This window comes from Pecten maximus, chromosome 10 (assembly GCF_902652985.1).
Source record: "Pecten maximus chromosome 10, xPecMax1.1, whole genome shotgun sequence".
In the NCBI taxonomy this organism is placed as follows: Eukaryota; Metazoa; Mollusca; class Bivalvia; order Pectinida; family Pectinidae; genus Pecten; species Pecten maximus.
The window spans coordinates 10,723,793-10,744,093 of NC_047024.1; the positions used below are offsets into that span (position 1 = coordinate 10,723,793).

At 36.9% G+C, this 20,301-nt stretch overlaps 1 protein-coding gene across 1 annotated transcript in view; it reads right to left on the reverse strand.

The window, feature by feature from the left end:
* The window catches only part of LOC117336219, a 31,303-nt gene extending 11,824 nt beyond the window's left edge, over positions 1 to 19,479 (reverse strand). The window contains exons 1-2 of the mRNA XM_033896676.1: positions 19,016 to 19,479; positions 11,208 to 11,322 (exon numbers count right to left, since the gene is read on the reverse strand). Coding sequence (XP_033752567.1) covers positions 11,208 to 11,311 — 104 coding nt within the window. The 5' untranslated portion in view covers positions 11,312 to 11,322; positions 19,016 to 19,479. The remainder of the gene's footprint in view (positions 1 to 11,207; positions 11,323 to 19,015) is intronic.
* Positions 19,480 to 20,301: the final 822 nt, after the last annotated feature.

The following is a 20,301-nucleotide window of genomic DNA, read 5'->3' on the forward strand; positions in this document are numbered from 1 at the left end:
TTTAGCCAATTCACCGTGATAAGAAATAACAGAAAAGGGTTAGTTCTTGCGAACAAATATATGTGTATTCCCTTCTCCAAAATGCTTAGCATGGGATATAAAGGTATTCAGCAACTTTTATCGAGATACATGTATATGTAACACTTTAAAGTGATCGCACGGACAGGAAATTATTCGGACAATTCGCTCTTGCTTGACATTTGTTACAGTTATCTAAGCATATGGCAGTGAATATCAAGTTTTGGCAAACCAGCTTCAGTTGCCCATACAAGAAATTATTAGAGTCAGAACCAGAAGAACCGATACTAATACAATGTTTTTCCCTTAGAAATCGTAGTTTTACCTAAAAACCGATGCAACAAGAGCTAGGTCTACCAGACAGCAAAACTACTTATATTGAAGAAATAGAAGTAGTATCTAACCAGCTGTCCCGAGAGGAGGGAAAGACACACATAGTTGGCATTTAAAATATTGGCTCACGGTGACCTACTCTTTGATTATAGGTCGTTTTTGAAGTTTTTCAAAATTGGGCCAATCGAGAAATTGACCCTTCACTTTAACCCTTAATTTCATGTCATATCATAACCACATAAACTCAGTGTATATATATATACAAAAACAGAAAAAAACAAAACAAAAAAAATAAACGAATCGGTGATAGTCACAAAAATTGCCCTCAGAAACACTAATGGCTGTAGAGGAATATATTTATGTAAGCCAAGTTTCTTGGGCCAGGGGGTTGAGTTCAGCAGGAAACGTTTGGAATCCTTTAGAATATATATATGTACCGCTGTATGAATTAAGAAGCTAGAGGAAGTAGTGACGAACTCCCAATCTCTATGAGTACATAAAGTGATTTTTTCTTAATATGATAATTAATCTTGCTGGGAGAATAAAATTTAAGAATACTACTGTAGTTGAAATGGTTGGTGAAATCTTTGGGGACATAGGCGCGGGACCCATTAGGAAAACAAGATAAATCTTTAAAATTTCTCTTGTTTCGTTGCAGATGAAGAGATATTGATTGAATTTGTTCCAGATTATGATTTGGTGAGGGATACTAAATATTCTGATTAAAGGGGTATTGGATGTCTTTATCATTCATCTTCATTGCAGATAAAGACATTTTGATAAGATTAGGGTATTTTGAAGAAATTAAAGAAGTAAAATAAATATGGTATAAAAGGCAATTTTGGACTCGAGCCAGGAGTCATCAGGGGGAATTGTAAAGTAAAAACTTGATTTCCTATGATTCATCGTTGGAAGTAAGACATTATAATCTATTGTAGTATTATCTTAAAGGAATATTTCACACAAGTTGGGATTCCATACCCAATACTTCGCATACATCTATGGTCTAGTGACTTTTCAACTCCAATTTAACTAATGCGCTATAATTATGCGGTGTAATTACAAATTGTCCTTTGGGAATTCTCATAACCTATTTTCTTGTCAAAACTGAACACAGGAAAGAAATTCTGATGATGAAAATAGTTTAAATATCATTAGATAGAGTTTTGAAAGGATACATAACTATTCCGTCTTGAGCGGAAGATCCCTTTCAATATCAATGATCAAATATCTTCATCAATGTGGTCTACACATGTATGATAACTAAGGAATATATATATATGTTTAACCACTGTTTACAATACAAGATATAGTATGGTCGTAAATGTAGATAGAATCCTTCTTTTGGGGGACATTTTCATTCCATGTCACCAAAATATTCCTATGATTTTAGAAAGACAAATTAAAAGAATAAATCAATTAAAATGCCAGCTGATTTTTTTCAAAGCGTCACGTTGTGTGATGTATACCATCGTATATATAATACCCCTACTCCATCCAAGGTAATGCTGTTAAACACTATAAACAGAGATATGTTTGTCTCTGATCAGACACCCTGACACAAGCTAGCATGCGGGTAAAAGTGACCTAACATACGACTACCGCTATATTCCTATTTATATGGTCAGGTGGCACATGACCACACGTCGCCATTGCATTTTAACGCCTAACATAAGGGTCGTTTGTTGTCAGAACGACATGTTAATTACCATTTTTATGGCGTTAGGTTCAGGTAAGAGGATGTCGGTTTTCACATTGTTTTATTGATCAGTATAAACAAGACTGGACATAGTTAGTGACATGTACAAGAAGGCTCCATCTCTCCTGAGAGGTGTACCATTAGGGCCTGTCACTCGAAACAGGCCAGCATCCACAGTAAAGAACGGAAAGGGTTTGACTGTCTGCGGTAAAAATCTGTATCGTAATGAATAGACTATATAGATACTGATATGAAGTCGTGACCAAACTATTGTTACAATAGTGTGAATATATTTTATATGATTTAATAGATATTAGTGATGGGCGGATTAACAGTAAATCTAGCTACACATTAAAGCCGTTCTGTTTTAGGTTTTATTAAACATATAACAATATACAATGAATGAATATACAAGATATAGTTTCGATCATTTTATCACATACAGTGTTTTGTAATTAAGTGTGAAAATGAAATTCTGCGTAGAATATGACGGTGCAGCTTACTTAGAAAGGTTAGACACGAATACCTGGCCGATGTATTATGAATATGCATATTTTTTTTTAAATTTATACTATATCTGGTATATCAATTATGAATTAGTATATGCAGGCTTCACATTTGTTAAAAAATGTGTTCGAGATTATGAATTCCGTGATTTTTCGTAAGAGTGTTTATATCGGAAATTTAGTTTTGCCCAATATTTTCCATGTTACCTTCAATATTACTATGTGCAACTACATTGTAACGTAAGAAGACATATTTCTTAACATTAATAAATTGTCCCTTTTGGTATAGTTACCCCTTGAAAATAACATTAAATCTATATGTACATGTATGTACCGAGAGTCGTTAATGTAGCGCTCAATATAAAAATGTTCTTTATTTCACCAAATTACACCATTTCACGGTGATCTTAAAATAGTCGCTTCTGCTATCCAAGTTAACGTTTAACCATTTGATACTCCTCGGTTAACGGACTACTTATCATTTACATTTTATTGATAAATGACAACATAACCATTGTTATTAAACAACTTTCATTTAAACAATTATCAAAAGCGATACTGCAAAAACTACATAAAATCAGGTCAAGTCATAACATACGAGTATACACTGTTAAATTATACAGTACCGTGAATGGAAAATAATGTCCTTGCTTTCCATCCCTCATTTGAAGTTCAAGTGATATAAAATTTATTTGTTTGAAGAGTTTGCTAACTCGGAAAAGATGTTATTGTAAAGTTTAATGGCATGTAAGAGCACCCGAGTTCTCGAAAGACAGTAACCAAACCTTGGGAATTCCCGCCATTGTTCACTTGTAGTTGTAAATCATTCTATTTTCAGTACGAGTATATATTTTTGTTTTTCAAGTCTTAAAATATTACCCTTTATTCTCGTATCATATAACGTACATATTCTATATGTTAATTACTCAAGACAATAGCTACAAACCTCTGACACACATTTTTGTTAAGGACTTGGTTCAGGTGAATGCCAACTAATTGGATGATTAAGTTGTGCGAGTCCTTCACGATCATCCGACTTCTAGTAGTACAGGGCACACATGCAGTATAGTGATAGTTTGGTTTAGTTTTGCTAATTTCATCTAAGGACGGCCTCTCCTTTGTGCGAGATTTATGTGAGACAGTGTGAGAGTGTTTGTATGTATTTTGCGAGGATGCGGAATGGTCCTGTTTGTTTCCTTGTGATAGCGCGGAGCTGATGCCGACTTTATAGTACTACCTTACTTAAGCATTATACCAAAGACACACAGCAGGACACCCTATCCGGTCATGTTATACTGACAATGGGCGAACCAGTTGTTACACTTCCAAATGCAGAGCACTAACCATGAGCAGAAACAGCCCTTTACGAGTGTATACACTCTGGTACGTCTCGGCAATGGGACAGAACCCTGAATCTTCCTCACAGGAGCGAACGCTCAACTAAAGATCAAATGTGAGGAAGTGTCATGAGAGACACTAGGAAGAATAAAACTATTTAGAGAAAAAATAAGGCCTCAAATGAAGTAGCATTTAACAATCATTCGATTCTTATCCCAAACTTGTAGGGCAGATGTTGTGGAAGAGATAACAAGTCATGACATACTTTACAAAGTGATTCTTTGGTGACTAAAGATGGGATACATTAATCTCACAAAGGAAAGACAGCTAGTTTTTAGAGTTTGGCTGGCCAGCATTCGTGATTACCAGCCAAATTGTTATACGGAACATACCAATGTTATATTATATAATGCAGAATATGTTGTCCCGAAAATAAAATTATTTGGTTTTGGACCATATAGGAATCATTTCCTTTCACTCACTTACACTCACAACAAATTAGGGACCGGGTCACATTTGGATGTTCCGTAAGATATATAATTTAACAAATGATTGTAGATAAGAGTCAAATGTCAATAAGCAAATAAATATATATAAATAGATAATAACATCCATGATAATCTTGACGCTAGGATGAGGCAACAACATCTAAACGTCATGTTAAAAACTGATTAACATTAGTCTAATAACTACACCGCGACAAACAATACGTAAATGTCGAATAGTTTTAAGTTGTGTTCGTGAACATGTTTAAATAAGGACTAACGATAAGACTAATCGTGCGTTAGTGACATAACAATTGGATATATTGTACAGAAAACAAATAAAATGCTATTAAATCTACAATTGATGACTGGTGCCCTTGCTACAAAAAAAGGGCGTCCTAACGTCTGTAAATGATCTTTCGTACATATCAAGTTCTTGTTTATTGAAACGCTAGGACAAACGTCAGTGAATTACACTTGACGAGCCATTTCAAGAAGAATACTTTTTACACGTTTTATTTGATTATACTGACCGTCAGCGAGTGCGAGATCACTAAAGAAAACATAAAGCAGACATCTATTCGAAGTTGATTAAACAACCACGAGCTTAGAATAAATCAAAACTGCCGATCTGCATTACCAAATCAACCATTGTTTTGAACTATTGAGCGTGAACATGCCTGCCGTTTGTCGTTTGTTTGATAATTGTTGGGAACACTGACTGTCTTTCTCTTTTTGTTTGCAATGGTGGTATTTCGTTTGCAATATTTTTATCGTCAGTCATTGGCCCTAATGATGTATTATTGTGTTCATGAGATGCTCATAATTGGTTAATGGTTAATTCAGAAGTGATTTCGATTCCGACTTTGAAACACTAGGTCCCATATTTTCACAATACTAGTATATTAATTTCGTTTTGATATAGGATTTAGGTTCACGCCACAGCTAAGTTTACGTGCGAACTATATTCAATGATGAATTTTGATATACCGGCTACCTCTGCGCAATCAATCTGAAACAGTATGTCACTGAATGGGAAGCAAGACTTGTAAAACTTATAGAAAACAAGCACTTACAATCGTCTCGATATCCTTGCATAACACATTGATTGTATTATAGACGTTCATAATCCAGAATATCTAGTCCTTAACGATTTCAAGGTATTTACGTGATGTTTGGCATTTCAGAAAAGTATTCGTCTCTGTAAGTCAGCATTTTTGTTATATCCCCAGACCGTTATTGCCAAAGTCATTAAAATGACGATGGTGCTACATGTTTGAAGCTGAGCACCTACGTTGATGCACAAGGATACAAGTGTCACATTCTGTTGTTTGTATACGTATACCGGGAGATATGTAATGGCTTCGATATGATGCATCTTTGGAATTTTCCTACAAAGTGGCATTTAAATTGGCCCATTGAAGTAGGAAACGACCATAAATCGTGTTGGCATATATCACGTTTGCAACTATCTAGGTATAATATGTGCGACTTAAGCATGGTAAGTTAACCAACCAGGGTTTATTGGATAGATTCTATATTTCACTGCCGTTAGTTATTTCTCAAAGTTACAAAAGACATAAGCCTTAAAACTAACGAAGGTGAAATAAATACCATATCCAACAAACACGGGTTGTGAGACTTGTTGCTACAACAATAATACGATAACGGCGGGATTGTGATATGGTTTAAATACATAAGTGTTTGTTGAACTACCAAAACAAGCCTTGGAGATATCACCATATGTTAAAAGTCATTTATTATTATAAAAAAGTTAGCTTTTCATAAAAATCATTATTGTTTTTGAATTCATTAAGTAAGGAACAAATATATGAGAAAACCATGGAAGTTAGACATTTTCGAAAAACATAATGACCGTCATTTTTGAAATTCGAATTGTTTGGTCTGAAAAGTTTCTGCGACAGACTATTATCAATGCTGATTATGAATTCCTGTCCTGTACAGGATCTCTAAATAGGAACGACAGAAATACGTTTTGTGAAAAGATATTATTTCAATCGGCCACTTTTCTCCGAGAACATTGTAACAGGAATCTTGACTTTCTTCAAGGCACCAACATTTATTTTCGTTTATCTCTGATGCAATAAAGCGATCGGTATCACAATCATCGATAGAGTTTTTGTCGGACAAGTCGTTTGCATTATTCATTGATCTTTGCGACTGGTCATTGTTTGACAAAGCAGTAAGCGATCCCCATTAAGTAGACATCAAATTTGATAGATTAAATAGATATTTATACTAATGTCACTGTCAATGATTTATATCGGTTTCCAAATATAGTATGTAATATCCCTACAGTAACTCGACTCTCCGATTTGTCGACTTCTAAATCAGGACAATTTATTGCTTGCATTCGTACATTCGAATGAAAGGCGACATGAAGTCTCCATTCTATATGTATTAATTGCTGCCGTTTTGTGTATATGTCAAGAAAACTTTCAAAACATTAACGCTCGGTTATCCAATGACAGCAATATATGATCGAAGGTAAGCCGACACTTTCTTCCTGCCTTTAATCTTCTATTTTTGACCCTATGTTATAAAACTAATACTTTGTTATCTGAGGCCTTTTGTAATTTATTGAGATAAATAAAGCTACATTAAAGGTCGTTGAGATGTTGCGTTTAGGACAGGCTGTGTAATAAAATACACGCTAGGTCCCTCCACAATTAAGGAGGTGACGTGTCTATTAGCATTTTGTTTAATCGGTCAGCAATTGCAAACACGTAATTTGAATCAAGCTTGTTAATGCCGCATACTATTGATACACTCAAGAAAAAATGGAATGACACATCATATATGCTATAGCAGAAAGACTTTATAAAGGTTAAGTTCCAGCTAACATGCGCCAATAACAAGTTTTTATACCACCTTCATCATGAATTATTATTTTGTTTCCTTCATGAAACCTAATTCAAATTTGTAATGGTATTAGGTTAAACTGATGGTTTAAAAAAGAAAAGTGTATTTTAAATATTTTCAAAATATGACTTTCTCTACAAATAAAATAACCTGGTACATGTATAGTGTAATTTTTTTTCTCACCAATTTGATTTACATATACGAGTACAAGCTGGTGTCATTCCTAAATTTCCTCTGCCCTACATTTAGGGCTTTAGAAAAGAACCTGCTGCCCTAATTTCATGATCGAAGTCGGCGACTTTAATTTGTTTCTTATCGTTCTATTCTCTTTCTAATACCTCTCTTGACACTGCCTCACGTTTGCATTAAATTAAACGTTGGCCCCTGTGAGGAAGGCTTAGGGTTCTGTCCCCGACAGAGACAAACCAGAGTCTATATAAAAATTGTATTTGCTACTATTGCTTAGCGCTCAGAATTTTTGAAAGTGGGAACACTGGTTCGTCCATTGCCAGTAAAATGTGACCGGGTTAAGAGCAGTGCTGGGTGTCTTCGGCAGTTTGCTTAAGTTATGCATAACAATAAAGTCGGCATCAGTTCCACGCGATCGCAAGGGGAAAACACGACCATACTGCAGTCCCCCAAATCACACGCATATTCATACAGGGGAGGCCGTCTTTGAATGACCTAAGTTGTTGATAGGACTTAAGACAATACATAATACATTTTTATGCAGAACGATTATCTAATGGTAGAAATATAGCTTGTGTTTGGTCAGGATGCAATTATGGTGTAAGGGATGGTCCAAAATAACCAAAAATATCTTGCAGAAGGTTGGTAATCATGAGTGGTTCTGCGAACTTCTTTCTGAATAAGGTATACACTAATCAATACGGTATACCTGGTATTTTTCGCCCAAGGTTATTTTCGCCCTTGCGCAACACAAAAGGTATTCGCCCCGTTTTAATTTTGCTCCAAATTACTTTTTAAGAAATGTCCTTTCCTCGTTTACAATCGGAAAAATCCGTTCGGAATTCTCGATACAATTACACTCGGAACACTCGGTATTTATCCAATTCCCCCATTTTCTTTTCTTTGCATATCCCGCTGAGGTGTGAAATGTAATCAGGTGTGAAATAAACAACTTTAACCTGTGTTCAGATTTACTTTTAGCCTATATTGATTCAAATAATATCAGGTATGCACGGTCGATTTTAAGCAAACAAGACGAGTGTTAAGTTCACCGTGCCGTGACTAATTGCTGACCAGTGTTTTCTCTTGTTCATTTGTCATCGATGGAAGCCACAAGCGAGGTGAACTCATAAAATCAGTTTTCACAATGGCAATAATCGGATGCTTTTTTGTATGCATCATTTTAAAAAATGAATTTTAAAAGTTACTTAGTATTTATAGTTTTAAAAAAATCAAATATACTAAGTCTATTACGCTGTCTTAGCTCATATTCTCGATTTAACTCAACGTGATATTGCAAATTGTCTAGGCCTAGATTTAAATTTAGATTTTATTTCACATGCATAGATTGGAATAAAACAATAAATTATTTTATAAATTTGGTTTAAATATATAACACGTGTTGCTTGTAATTGTATAGAATAAAACACACTTGAAAAGTACGAGGGTATGTTTTGGATCCGACTGCAATAAGCCTATGTACGATATCTTGTAAATCCTGCAATTGAGCTTGAAATGTTCGCCGTCATCTTAAATTTGCCCTATCATCAAAGGGCGAAAATGGCGTAAATTAATCGGGGGCGAAAATTACCAGGTATACAGTAGTTAATGATGCAGTCATTTGTTACGAATGATTTAAACGCTATGAGAAGAAGCCAAGACAAGTTGGTGTCAGAGAGGTCTTAATCTGTGCGAATCCTAATGAGGTACTGAAATCTGATGAATCCTGTGCAAATAAATGCTCAGATACATCTGAGGATAGTTTGTTCTATAAAGAAAGCTCCCACAGGCGATGTACAATTTGTTTGCAGTACTTTTTCTGCTATCTATTGCCTCTACCTCTGTTCTGGACCCAGTTGTTCAAAATTGATTAGGGCTAATCGCACTTTAACAACAATTTTGAAATATTGATGAAAACAACTCTGGTACAATGTACTTCACAAACGTTTACCAAGCTAAAACACTCCTCAGTCTCTTCCTACCTGATTATCTTATATACACACTGATTTTGAAATAAAGGAGATATAAGAGTAACTAATCAAGTGATTAAGCTACAACAACTTGGCCCAACACATCTGACTCTCTTATTGAAATTAAAAACAGCAGAACCTTGTGTATGCTCAAATTGTTTCATTTCCAGTAGCTTACATCCATATTCACAAGTTAATATGGACAGTCATGCTCCATTAAAGGGGAACCTCTGTGACAAAGAAAACATCATGAATTAACAAGCCAGGGACTTTGCGTCTCTTTCCGATGAGGACTGTAAGGCATGAACAGGGTGGTAACTTGACGACATAGATAAGGTCCATCAGCAACATCACTAACACAAAATGTAGTTCTACATTCAATGGATTAATCTTGTTTTGGGTTAAACTTAAAACAAATGTATCTTGGCTACATCTGGCTGCACTGTATGGTTATTAGTCAGCCTGATGTTTCCAAAACGTTCTCACAACACCTCTTTCAAAACAACCTTCGATGGAAACGTATTCCGTCCTTCCAGATAGTTATGTTTCTGATACATTCAGGCCATTGTATTGCAATGAAAACTATGCCTAGATAACAACAAAATATTGAGTGGAAAACATGAAAATGTGGCTACATAGGGATAACATTATTGTTGACTGAGGATTGACGGATGTTGATGACCTCACCAAGTCAGCTGGTATGGAATCACGCATGCCTTCATGCTTGCAATGAGGTAAGTCACAGCTTGACACGGAAACCGTAAACAAAGACAGACAATGCACAAAAACACGCTGGGTTTTAGAAGGTTACTACAGACGATTCAAACAGTGCGACGTTTGTTTATACAAGATCAGCCCGTGGACTGTATATCATGATTCTATATTAGAGCTATTTTGAATTGATAGGACGTTTAACGGTCTATCTTACTCAATCTTTAGGCAAAATAGTTAGTACCTTTTGTGCGTAAACGAAGAATGGCCTGCATGGTATCTATGGTAACCATTTTGTATCGGGAAGAACTTATTAGATATAAAATATCATTTTTATTGTTTTTACCACACAAACACCATTGATTTATAACTTGAGCTGAAATATCAAGTCGGCAATTAACGATAAAATAAAATAAATTTAATTGAATTCAAAATTATTATGAAACCACGCGGATTATGGATTAAAGTCGTGTTGAAAGCTTGTCATATGCCTTATAATAATTATGTTCATTATTACAGATACAATATTGAGTTGCTTTGTATTGTTTGGCGGTGTTATAAGAATGCTTCGCCGCTGTTTCTAAAGGAATCAATGATGTTTGTTTAAAATGTAAAATCATGGATCTTTTATAGATTGTGTGCATATATCCATCAACGTAGTCCACTGCGTCGGAATCACGCTTTCAATTTTGGTTTGTTTTGATTAACGTACTATTAACAGCCAGGGTCATTTAAGGACGTGCCAGGTTTTTGAGGTGGATGAAAGCCGGAGTACCCGGAGAAAAACCACCAGCCTACGGTCAGTACCTGGCAACTGCCCCACGTAGGTTTCGAACTCGCAACCCAGATGTGGGGGGCTAGTGATAAAGTGTCGGTACACCTTAACCACTCGGCCACCGCGGCCCCCTTCATGTTTTAAAAGTCAACTTGATATCACTACGAAATTGCAATGAAAAAGAATAAAAAAAAACGTGTATAATACTATCAATATATCGAAGAGGTGTATAATATACAACGAATGTAAATATTTACAGCTGATGTACATTCTCACAAATAACTGTAAACCGATACTCACCGCTTGTCTGTATATATCGCCATGTCCCCATAGAGAGGTATACTAGAAACCATGGCAACGAAAGGAAGCAGAATGTATAGCAGCACCCAGGTCTGTAGTCTCATCTCAGTAGAATCTTGTGACGAAAGGATATTAAAAAGTTAGTAATAATTAGTGTTAAGTTAATTTTAAGAAATATTTTCTTATTTCCTTCTTCAGTAGTAAATTTAATCTGAAATAAATTTTATAGAAGGACACTTTTGTTTTCAATTTCTTTGTTTCGCACTAAATACATAGTAGTTTTCAATTACAGTTTAAGAACAACTCGTGGACACAGTAATAATACCCAAACAAACAATACGAATAATTGATACATGGGAAAGAGTATCTTACCGTAACCTGATTGACTTTGAGAAAAACTTGGACGATTTTCGGAAATATCTTGCGTTCAAGTACAATTATGCAGCGTATCATATACAAGCTTATTTCCTGTTTGACACAATGCATTCCATGGATATATATGCGGCAATCTCTGCGTACACTAATATCATATTATATTGGTGTTAATATAGAGGCACCAATGCTTGTGTCGACGATATATCCTATAATATTGATGTAGATATTGAGGCAGCAATGCCTGTTTCAACTAATATCCAATTACATCCTATTAAAAAGGGAATTAACTTTTGTTCTTTATTTTTCGCAGTGGCTGTGAACACTTCTCCGTATTTTGTGGATTGACCAACAGACCGATGGCGATTAAATCGTTTTTACTTGAGCTTAACGTGTAAAACTCAAAAATATTCTGCTGTAGTTTTTCCATAGATACGCTATTACAATATCATAGTATGCGATCGTTAAGTTATCATGTAAAACACTGAAACATGGCTATGGATGCTGGTATCTGATAATAGAAATGTTCATTTTATCAATTAATGTAGATACGTTTTCGTTCTGTTTGTTTTGATTAATTCTAATGAAAATGGAAATCCATCAATTTTAATGGGAAAGGGAAATGATATACAAAACATTATGATTAAGCGTAAGAAAAAGTAAACCGTTTTCCGAATGTAGAACTAGTTATTAACAGTTCAACACCTGAGCATTGATACGATTTCACAATTGTGCATGACTCATTTTTTCAATGACAAATTATGATAAATTTTATTATGTTATCATGGCACATGATACAAGTTATAATTCATTATGGTGAATCTAATATTGAATATTTAAAATAATAATCGTGTATAGTGTATGCGACAATACAGAATCAATTAATTGATAATCCATGGAATCACAACAACCCCTGACCTTTGCTGTTTAACGCCGGGAAGAGTCATACATCGACAGTAAACTTTTTAACGTATGTTTCCCTCAACATACTCGCAGATATTAATGAAATGGCTAGCGGCCTATTCCATAGTACCATCACGCTAGAATGCCAAATCTGGACACATTAAACATTAAACTGACAGCGAACTAACCAGTCTCTAAGACAAACTACATGACAAGCAGAGAGCACAAAGTACCATTTTTATTGACCTTTGTACATGTATGTCTCGGCCAGAGGGACAGAAGCCATAACCCTCTTATCAGGGGGTAAAGGCCAAAAGTGAGACGATGTTAAGGGAGACATAAGGAGAAAACGGTTGCTTAAATAAGAAACAAAATATAGATTCGAAAATGTACTCTCCTATTACGAATCACGCAGATTGGGCAGCCGGTACAGTTCTGTTTTTCTACCTGCGACACATATGGTAGAATTATAATAATATTCAAAGATAACGACTTCCCCTAGACTATTTACTTATGGTTTTATATTGTCCTTCCTCATTAGTATCCATGCAAATATCTTCCTTGTATGTACTATCTCCATTGCATGATCGTAAGAGGCGATTTTCTTCTTCCGAATGTCTTCATTGATACTGCCCCATCTTTTGGTCTTTGCGCGTTCGACCCTGTTAGGAAGGCTTTTGGTTCTGTCCCCAGGCCGAGACAGGCTAGTTCTGTGTAAGGCTCGGCGTTTTGGAGTAGGGCGACTGGTTCGACTGTTGTCAGTATAATGTGACCGGCTGGGGTGATCTTATCAAAAGTTTTCTCGGGAATTTTTGTTTACTCATAATCTGCATAAACGTTTACACTAATGCCTTTTATAAGAGGATAATAGGGTAAGAAGTGACGCGGACCAATCGTAAAACTGGACAATTTCTGACGCCGTTGATTGCAATGTACATTTGAGTAACAGACAAGTTTAAAAATAAATATATATTTCGCTAGCTCTCTGTTAATTAGATGTTATTAGTGCATGATAAAATGTGTGAGCATCTGAACAGAACAAAGAAGATACACAACCAGCTTATGATATATTTTAAAAAACAGGTTTGTCACTATGAACTATGTAGATTTTTATTGGACATGAAAAACAATATACTTAACTGGGTTTTCGAATTAAACCATTTATCGGTTATCACAGGGCTAGATCGAGGGGCCATATTTGTCTTATATTTACATGAATGACATACATGTAGCAAAATGCATTCTGTCAAATATCAAATATTTGCCAGATGATACAATGTTATTTGTTGTTAACAACAAATGATAACATTAATGTGGTTGGAATAGTACACGACCTCATTTGAATAGACAAGTGGTCGTTCTGGTACGTGTTGATTAGGTACACAGCACAGGTTTTGAAGTAAAGGTGAAATAAGATTTTCACTAATCAAGTGATTAAGCTAATTATCTTTTGAAAAACTCGGCCTATGTCAGTAATAGCTGATTAGCGTAAATGTCTGTGTGTGGCCGGTGATTGAGTAGGGGGTATCCATATGTTAAGTATTTTAGTATTTTCTATCATCATCTTATTTCAAAATTATGTCTTTATTTATCATCCAGAAGCAGCAGTCAAGGAATAAAAAGTGATAGGGATACCGCCGAATTAATTGATAGGAATACAGCCGAATTTTCGTTTCCATCGTCACAAATAAATTATCATAATGTCACGCCATGTACAAGTGTACCGTACGGATAAAACCTGTGAACCATCATTATTTCATTTCTCTGAATTAAGAAATATGTAGGAATATATATACTACATTGACTGGGTGATATCAAAGCAGGGCACATATAGAACACGCTATTCTGAGATAATAATGTAATTCTCAGTGCGTTATACGTGCCATTGTCAGCACACATATTTCGAATTGCTTGTCAACGTTAGAGGTCTAGCGTGGCATGGGGACGGGGTTTGGGGGTTGGACGGTTAGTACGGCGTATAAGTATTAAAGAGATTACAAAGGACAAGAAGTCTAGCGTGGATGGGGACAGGTTGGTGTTGGGTGAAAATGGGCAACCATTTACCTATTACATATGTAATTGGAGACAAAACAATTATAGAAGTGTATAGGCGTGCAAAAGAATCACATGACATAACGTCTAAAAGTACACTGTATTATATTATTATACCGAATAGTAGACCGTATCACTATTATATAGAGTTATATATACATGTACATGTAGCATTGGCAGTGTTTGTTTTTGCGAGCCTTGACGAGCAAAAATGAAATCTTGAAGACGTGTTTCGAGAAAGCTGGTATGAAATGAAAACGATTTTTATAGGTAACAACAGGGAGAACCTAATCAAAAGAAAACAACCATTTTGTTTCGTCATTTAAACTTCATGACGTCACGCCTATGTACATATTATGACGCCGCAATCGATTTCTGACTGGCTAATGAAAAATGTTCGAGATTATGTTACACAAGCGACATATGCAAAAATACAGGCAAAGCTGGGTAACATTAACATAATATGATAAACTTGTATGTCTGGTAATGTATGCAGTTGTTAGTGTTGTGATGAATGCACGTGTCTATCATCTCGATTCAATATTGCGTCGGTTTGTTGTACATTATATACAAAATTACAAACAGTCATATTACTCCGAATATAAACATCCTGTCATGGGCGCTAAGTACACCATGTCTGCGTACAATCTGGCACACTTTTGGAGGGATCGGTACACAGGGGATTGAGGAGGGGAACATGAGGGTGGTCAGAACAATGATACGAAAAGCGGAGACATATTTGTAAACATATCTATAAAAATAGTGAATCACTCCCTCCTGAAACATGTTTTTTTTCTAAATATGTTTTCATACATCAAAACAACTTTGCCTCACGTACACACCTTGCTGTAGCAGCAATATAGTTGACATATTACTACATCTAATTAAAATACTGACGAAGCACGTAATATATCAATTGACTTGATGCAGAATATAGCTGAATCAATACAGGTGGTGGACACTGCTCCGGACTTTAGTCCCTAGGAATGCCGTACAGGTGGTAGACACTGCCCGAGACTTTAGTCCTTAGGTTTGCCGTACATTTGGTAGACACTGCCCGAGACTTTAGTCATTAGGTTTGCCGTACATGTGGTAAACACTGCCCGGGACTTTAGTCCCTAGGAATGCCGTACAGGTGGTAGACACTGCCCGGGACTTTAATCCTTAGGTTTGCCGTACATGTGGTAAACACTGCCCGGGTCTTTAGTCCTTAGGTTTGCCGTACATGTGGTAAACACTGCCCGGGACTTTAATCCTTAGGTTTGCCGTACAGGTGGTAGACACTGCTTGGGACTTTAGTCCCTAGGAATGCCGTACAGGTGGTAGACACTGCCCGAGACTTTAGTCATTAGGTTTGCCGTACATGTGGTAAACACTGCCCGGGACTTTAATCCTTAGGTTTGCCGTACAGGTGGTAGACACTGCCCGGGACTTTAGTCCTTAGGTTTGCCGTACAGGTGGTAGACACTGCCCGAGACTTTAGTCCCAAGGTTTGCCGTATAGGTGGTAGACACTGCCCGAGACTTTAGTCCCTAGGTTTACCGTACAAGTGGTAGTCACTGCCCGAGACTTTAGTCATTAGGTTTGCCGTACATGTGGTAAACACTGCCCGGGACTTTAGTCCCTAGGAATGCTGTACAGGCGGTAGACACTGCCCGGGACTTTAGTCCTTAGGTTTGCCGTACAGGTGGTAGACACTGCCCGGGACTTTAGTCCTTAGGTTTGCCGTACAGACGGTAGACACTGCCCGGGACTTTAGTCCTTAGGTTTGCCGTACAGGTGGTAGACATTGCCGGGATTTTAGTCCCTAGGAATGCCGTACAGTTGGTAGACACTGCCCAGGACTTTAGTCCCTAGGTTTGCCGTACAGGTGGTAGACACTGCTCGGGATTTTAGTCCCTAGGAATGCCGTACAGGTGGTAGACACTGCCAGGGACTTTAGTCCTTAGGTTTGCCGTACAGGTGGTAGACACTGCCAGGGACTTTAGTCCTTAGGTTTGCCCTACAGGTGGTAGACACTACCCGGGACTTTAGTCCTTAGGTTTGCCGTTCATGTGGTAAACACTGCCCGGGACTTCAGTCCTTAGGTTTGCCGTACATGTGGTAAACACTGCCCGGGACTTTAGTCCTTATGTTTTACGTACATGTGGTAAACACTGCCCGGGACTTTAGTCATTAGGTTTACCGTACATGTGGTAGACACTGCCCGGGACTTTAGTCCCTTGGAATGCCGTACAGGTGGTAGACACTGCCCTGGACTTTAGTCCCTAGGTTTACCGTACAGGTGGTAGACACTGCCCGGGACTTTAGTCCCTAGGAATGCCGTACAGGTGGTAGACACTGCCCGGGACTTTAGTCCCTAGGTTTACCGTACAGGTGGTAGACACTGCCCGGGACTTTAGTCCCTAGGAATGCCGTACAGGTGGTAGACACTGCCCGGGACTTTAGTCCCTAGGAATGCCGTACAGGTGGTAGACACTGCCCGGGACTTTAGTCCCTAGGTTTACCGTACAGGTGGTAGTCACTGCTCGGAACTTTAGTCCTTAGGTTTACCGTACATTTGGTAGACACTGCCCGGGACTTTAGTCCTTAGGTTTGCCGTACAGGTGGTAGACACTGCTCGGGACTTTAGTCCCTAGGTTTACCGTACAGGTGGTAGACACTGCCCGAGACTTTAGTCCCTAGGAATGCCGTACAGGTGGTAGACACTGCCCGGGATTTTAGTCCCTAGGAATGCCGTACATGTGGTAGACACTGCCCGGGACTTTAGTCCCTAGGTTTACCGTACAGGTGGTAGACACTGCCAGGGACTTTAGTCCCTAGGTTTGCCGTACATGTGGTAGACACTGCTCGGGACTTTAGTCCCTAGGAATGCCGTACAGGTGGTAGACACTGCCCGGGATTTTAGTCCCTAGGAATGCCGTACATGTGGTAGACACTGCTCGGGACTTTAGTCCCTAGGAATGCCGTACAGGTGGTAGACACTGCTCGGGACTTTAGTCCCTAGGAATGCCGTACAGGTGGTAGACACTGCCCGGGACTTAAGTCCCTAGTAATACCGTACAGTTTGTAGACCCTGCTCGGGACTGTAGTCCCTAGGTTTACCGTAAATTGCATACCACGTTTGAATTAGTTTGAATAGTGGAATGGCTTAAGACACGCCCATATGGTTATGTACTTTAAAAAGCAATTCTCAACGATTACTTACATTTCAAAATGATGACATGAAGAGAATGATGAGGATATCCTACCTCTCCATCTGATCTTTGTATTTCTTTCGACCTATTTTGAGTTTTTTCAATCGCTTCCAACAAATCAACATTTTATATCTTTTTTAACGTAACCCTTTCTGTGTTTTACATGTACAATTGCAAAACAAGTATCAACCATACTACTTGGCCCTGATGGCAGCACGAGGGGTCTTACTTTGGGAGGGAACCGGATTATCCGGAGAAACCCCACTTAACTACACAAGACAATGTATATACAATACTCGGTAAGGCTACATACCACCTTAACTACAGAATATATAATACTCTGTAAGTTTACTCAACTACATAATTTTATACACTTGGTTTTAATGGAATAGCTGTATACTGAATTCAATGCACTTTTTGCGCTTTTAAAATCTATTTTTTAAGCTTGTATGAAATGTGATATTGATATCTTGTGTGTCTCCCGTACAATCTCTATTTTAATTCCTTCCAAGTCAAACATTCATCTATCGATTTGATATCGAAACGATATCCCGTAAGTTTAAAGTTAAATATGAAAACCCTCATAGAATATAAGTAATTATCTGGATTTCAAATTATAAATACTGCAGCATACTATAATCCACTGGATAGAAATACGTTGGAATATGGGCTTTTGTGTTAGTTATTTTCATGTTTTGAAAAAGTAGTTTGGAATTCAACCAAAAAAAAAAAAATACAAATACAAGTAATTATATGATAGTACCAATATTAGCCACATCATTATAAACGTTCTCGCTAAACAGATGTTAAATAGAAAGAAAAATATCAGTAATTTAAAAAACGTTTCATGAAGAAATGATTAAATGAAAAAAATATCTAGAGCATATTTATATAATATTTCCATGTCAGCTGATACATTATTCGGAGGTCACATGTATTTCAAATTTGTTTACATATTTACTTTTTTGTTGAACAATCGAAAGCTAAAAATATTTTGCAACAATAACAAATTCATAGTGGACTGTTTCATATCTTCATAGCCCTGAAATTGAAAATTTTATATATGTATATTTGAGTATGTTCTACCCCGAAGTTATAACATATCTTTAAGTCCAATATATATCTATATCATGCATATCTTAGACTTAAATACATATCGCGTGATGCGCAAAGCCATATAAGCAAATATTGCAAATACTGTAATGCATTGTATTACATAAAAGGTTAAAACCCGCTGATAGTATTCAATAAGTAGTGTATAGGAAATAATCTGATTTCACTTACCTTTTCTGGTAGCGATTGGTTTGCACAGTAAGAGTTTCCGTTTCAATGACAAAGTGTACTTTGCCTGGCTGATCACACAATACAGTAGTCACCGTATCTATTGGCGGGAGCTGTCTGATATCTCAGCCTCGTAATTCTATTGGAAGTCCGCCTTCAGTAAGAATTTATATTGCCTTGAAGAGAGGCCGTCCTGCTTTGGTTCCGTTACGTTCAACAATTAAAGTGAACTGTAAATTATTCATACTGTATCAACATAGGCGTGTGTTCCTGTCAACACTCGCAGTTTCGTAGCTTTTAAGACAAGTCGCTCAACGGTAACTCCTACATTAATATTGAATGCGATATTTATAAATACTACATTTTGGATAATCCCTGAAACTTTGTACAAGTTACTTTAGGAGGATTACGCTTGCTGATGTACTGACAACCGCCTACTGCTGTTAGCCTACGGTGATAGGTACATTGTAACTGGCGAGCGTTTCAGGTCTGTCAGTGTTGGAACGGAGAGTGACATGTCTGGAACAGATTTTTTTAACAGTCTTTATAAGAACTATACCCATATCTACCCAATACATACTTTTAAACTGTGTTGCAAACAACATATCTAAATCATATATGTTGTATAGATATTTGTTTACAACTTAACGATTAAACCATCTTATTTATGTTTGGATCGTATTATATTGATTGAAATGCAGTTAAGTACAATCACAACAGCTATACATATTGAGGAGAATGTATAACTCCGTTGATATTTGATTTGCAATGTGATCATTATTCAATAAACCCCTATGAGATTCAGGATATTGCATGTCTGGAAATCAAATCTGCTACATTATACAAGTCTGGTTAATTCGCACTGTGCTCTCTCCAGGCCTGTGGACAGCAGCTCATGCTATTCGACGTATAGAAAATGAGCCCAGCCAACTCATTTCCGTTCATGAACACTCATTTGTGTACAATGGTTCCATTAATCTTTTTTTTTTTTCAAAAGTTAATAAAAGTTAAAATACATTCAAAGGAGAAACCTCCAATCACACTTTCGTGGATATATTAGGATTATAATTTTTGATGCATATTCACTGTATGCTATGATAAGTTGGCCTCATTGGAAGTTCCTGTCATTAAACTAACACGTTTTGGTGGGTATTGGTTGCAAGCAATGCCGAGATAAGTATACGGAATATAACTTTTCATTACCAGTTTCCCTTTTGCGTTGAATTTTTCTCCGATATACTGTTTTGTTACATAGTATTACGTTTCAAATGGATATTTTTCATTGCACC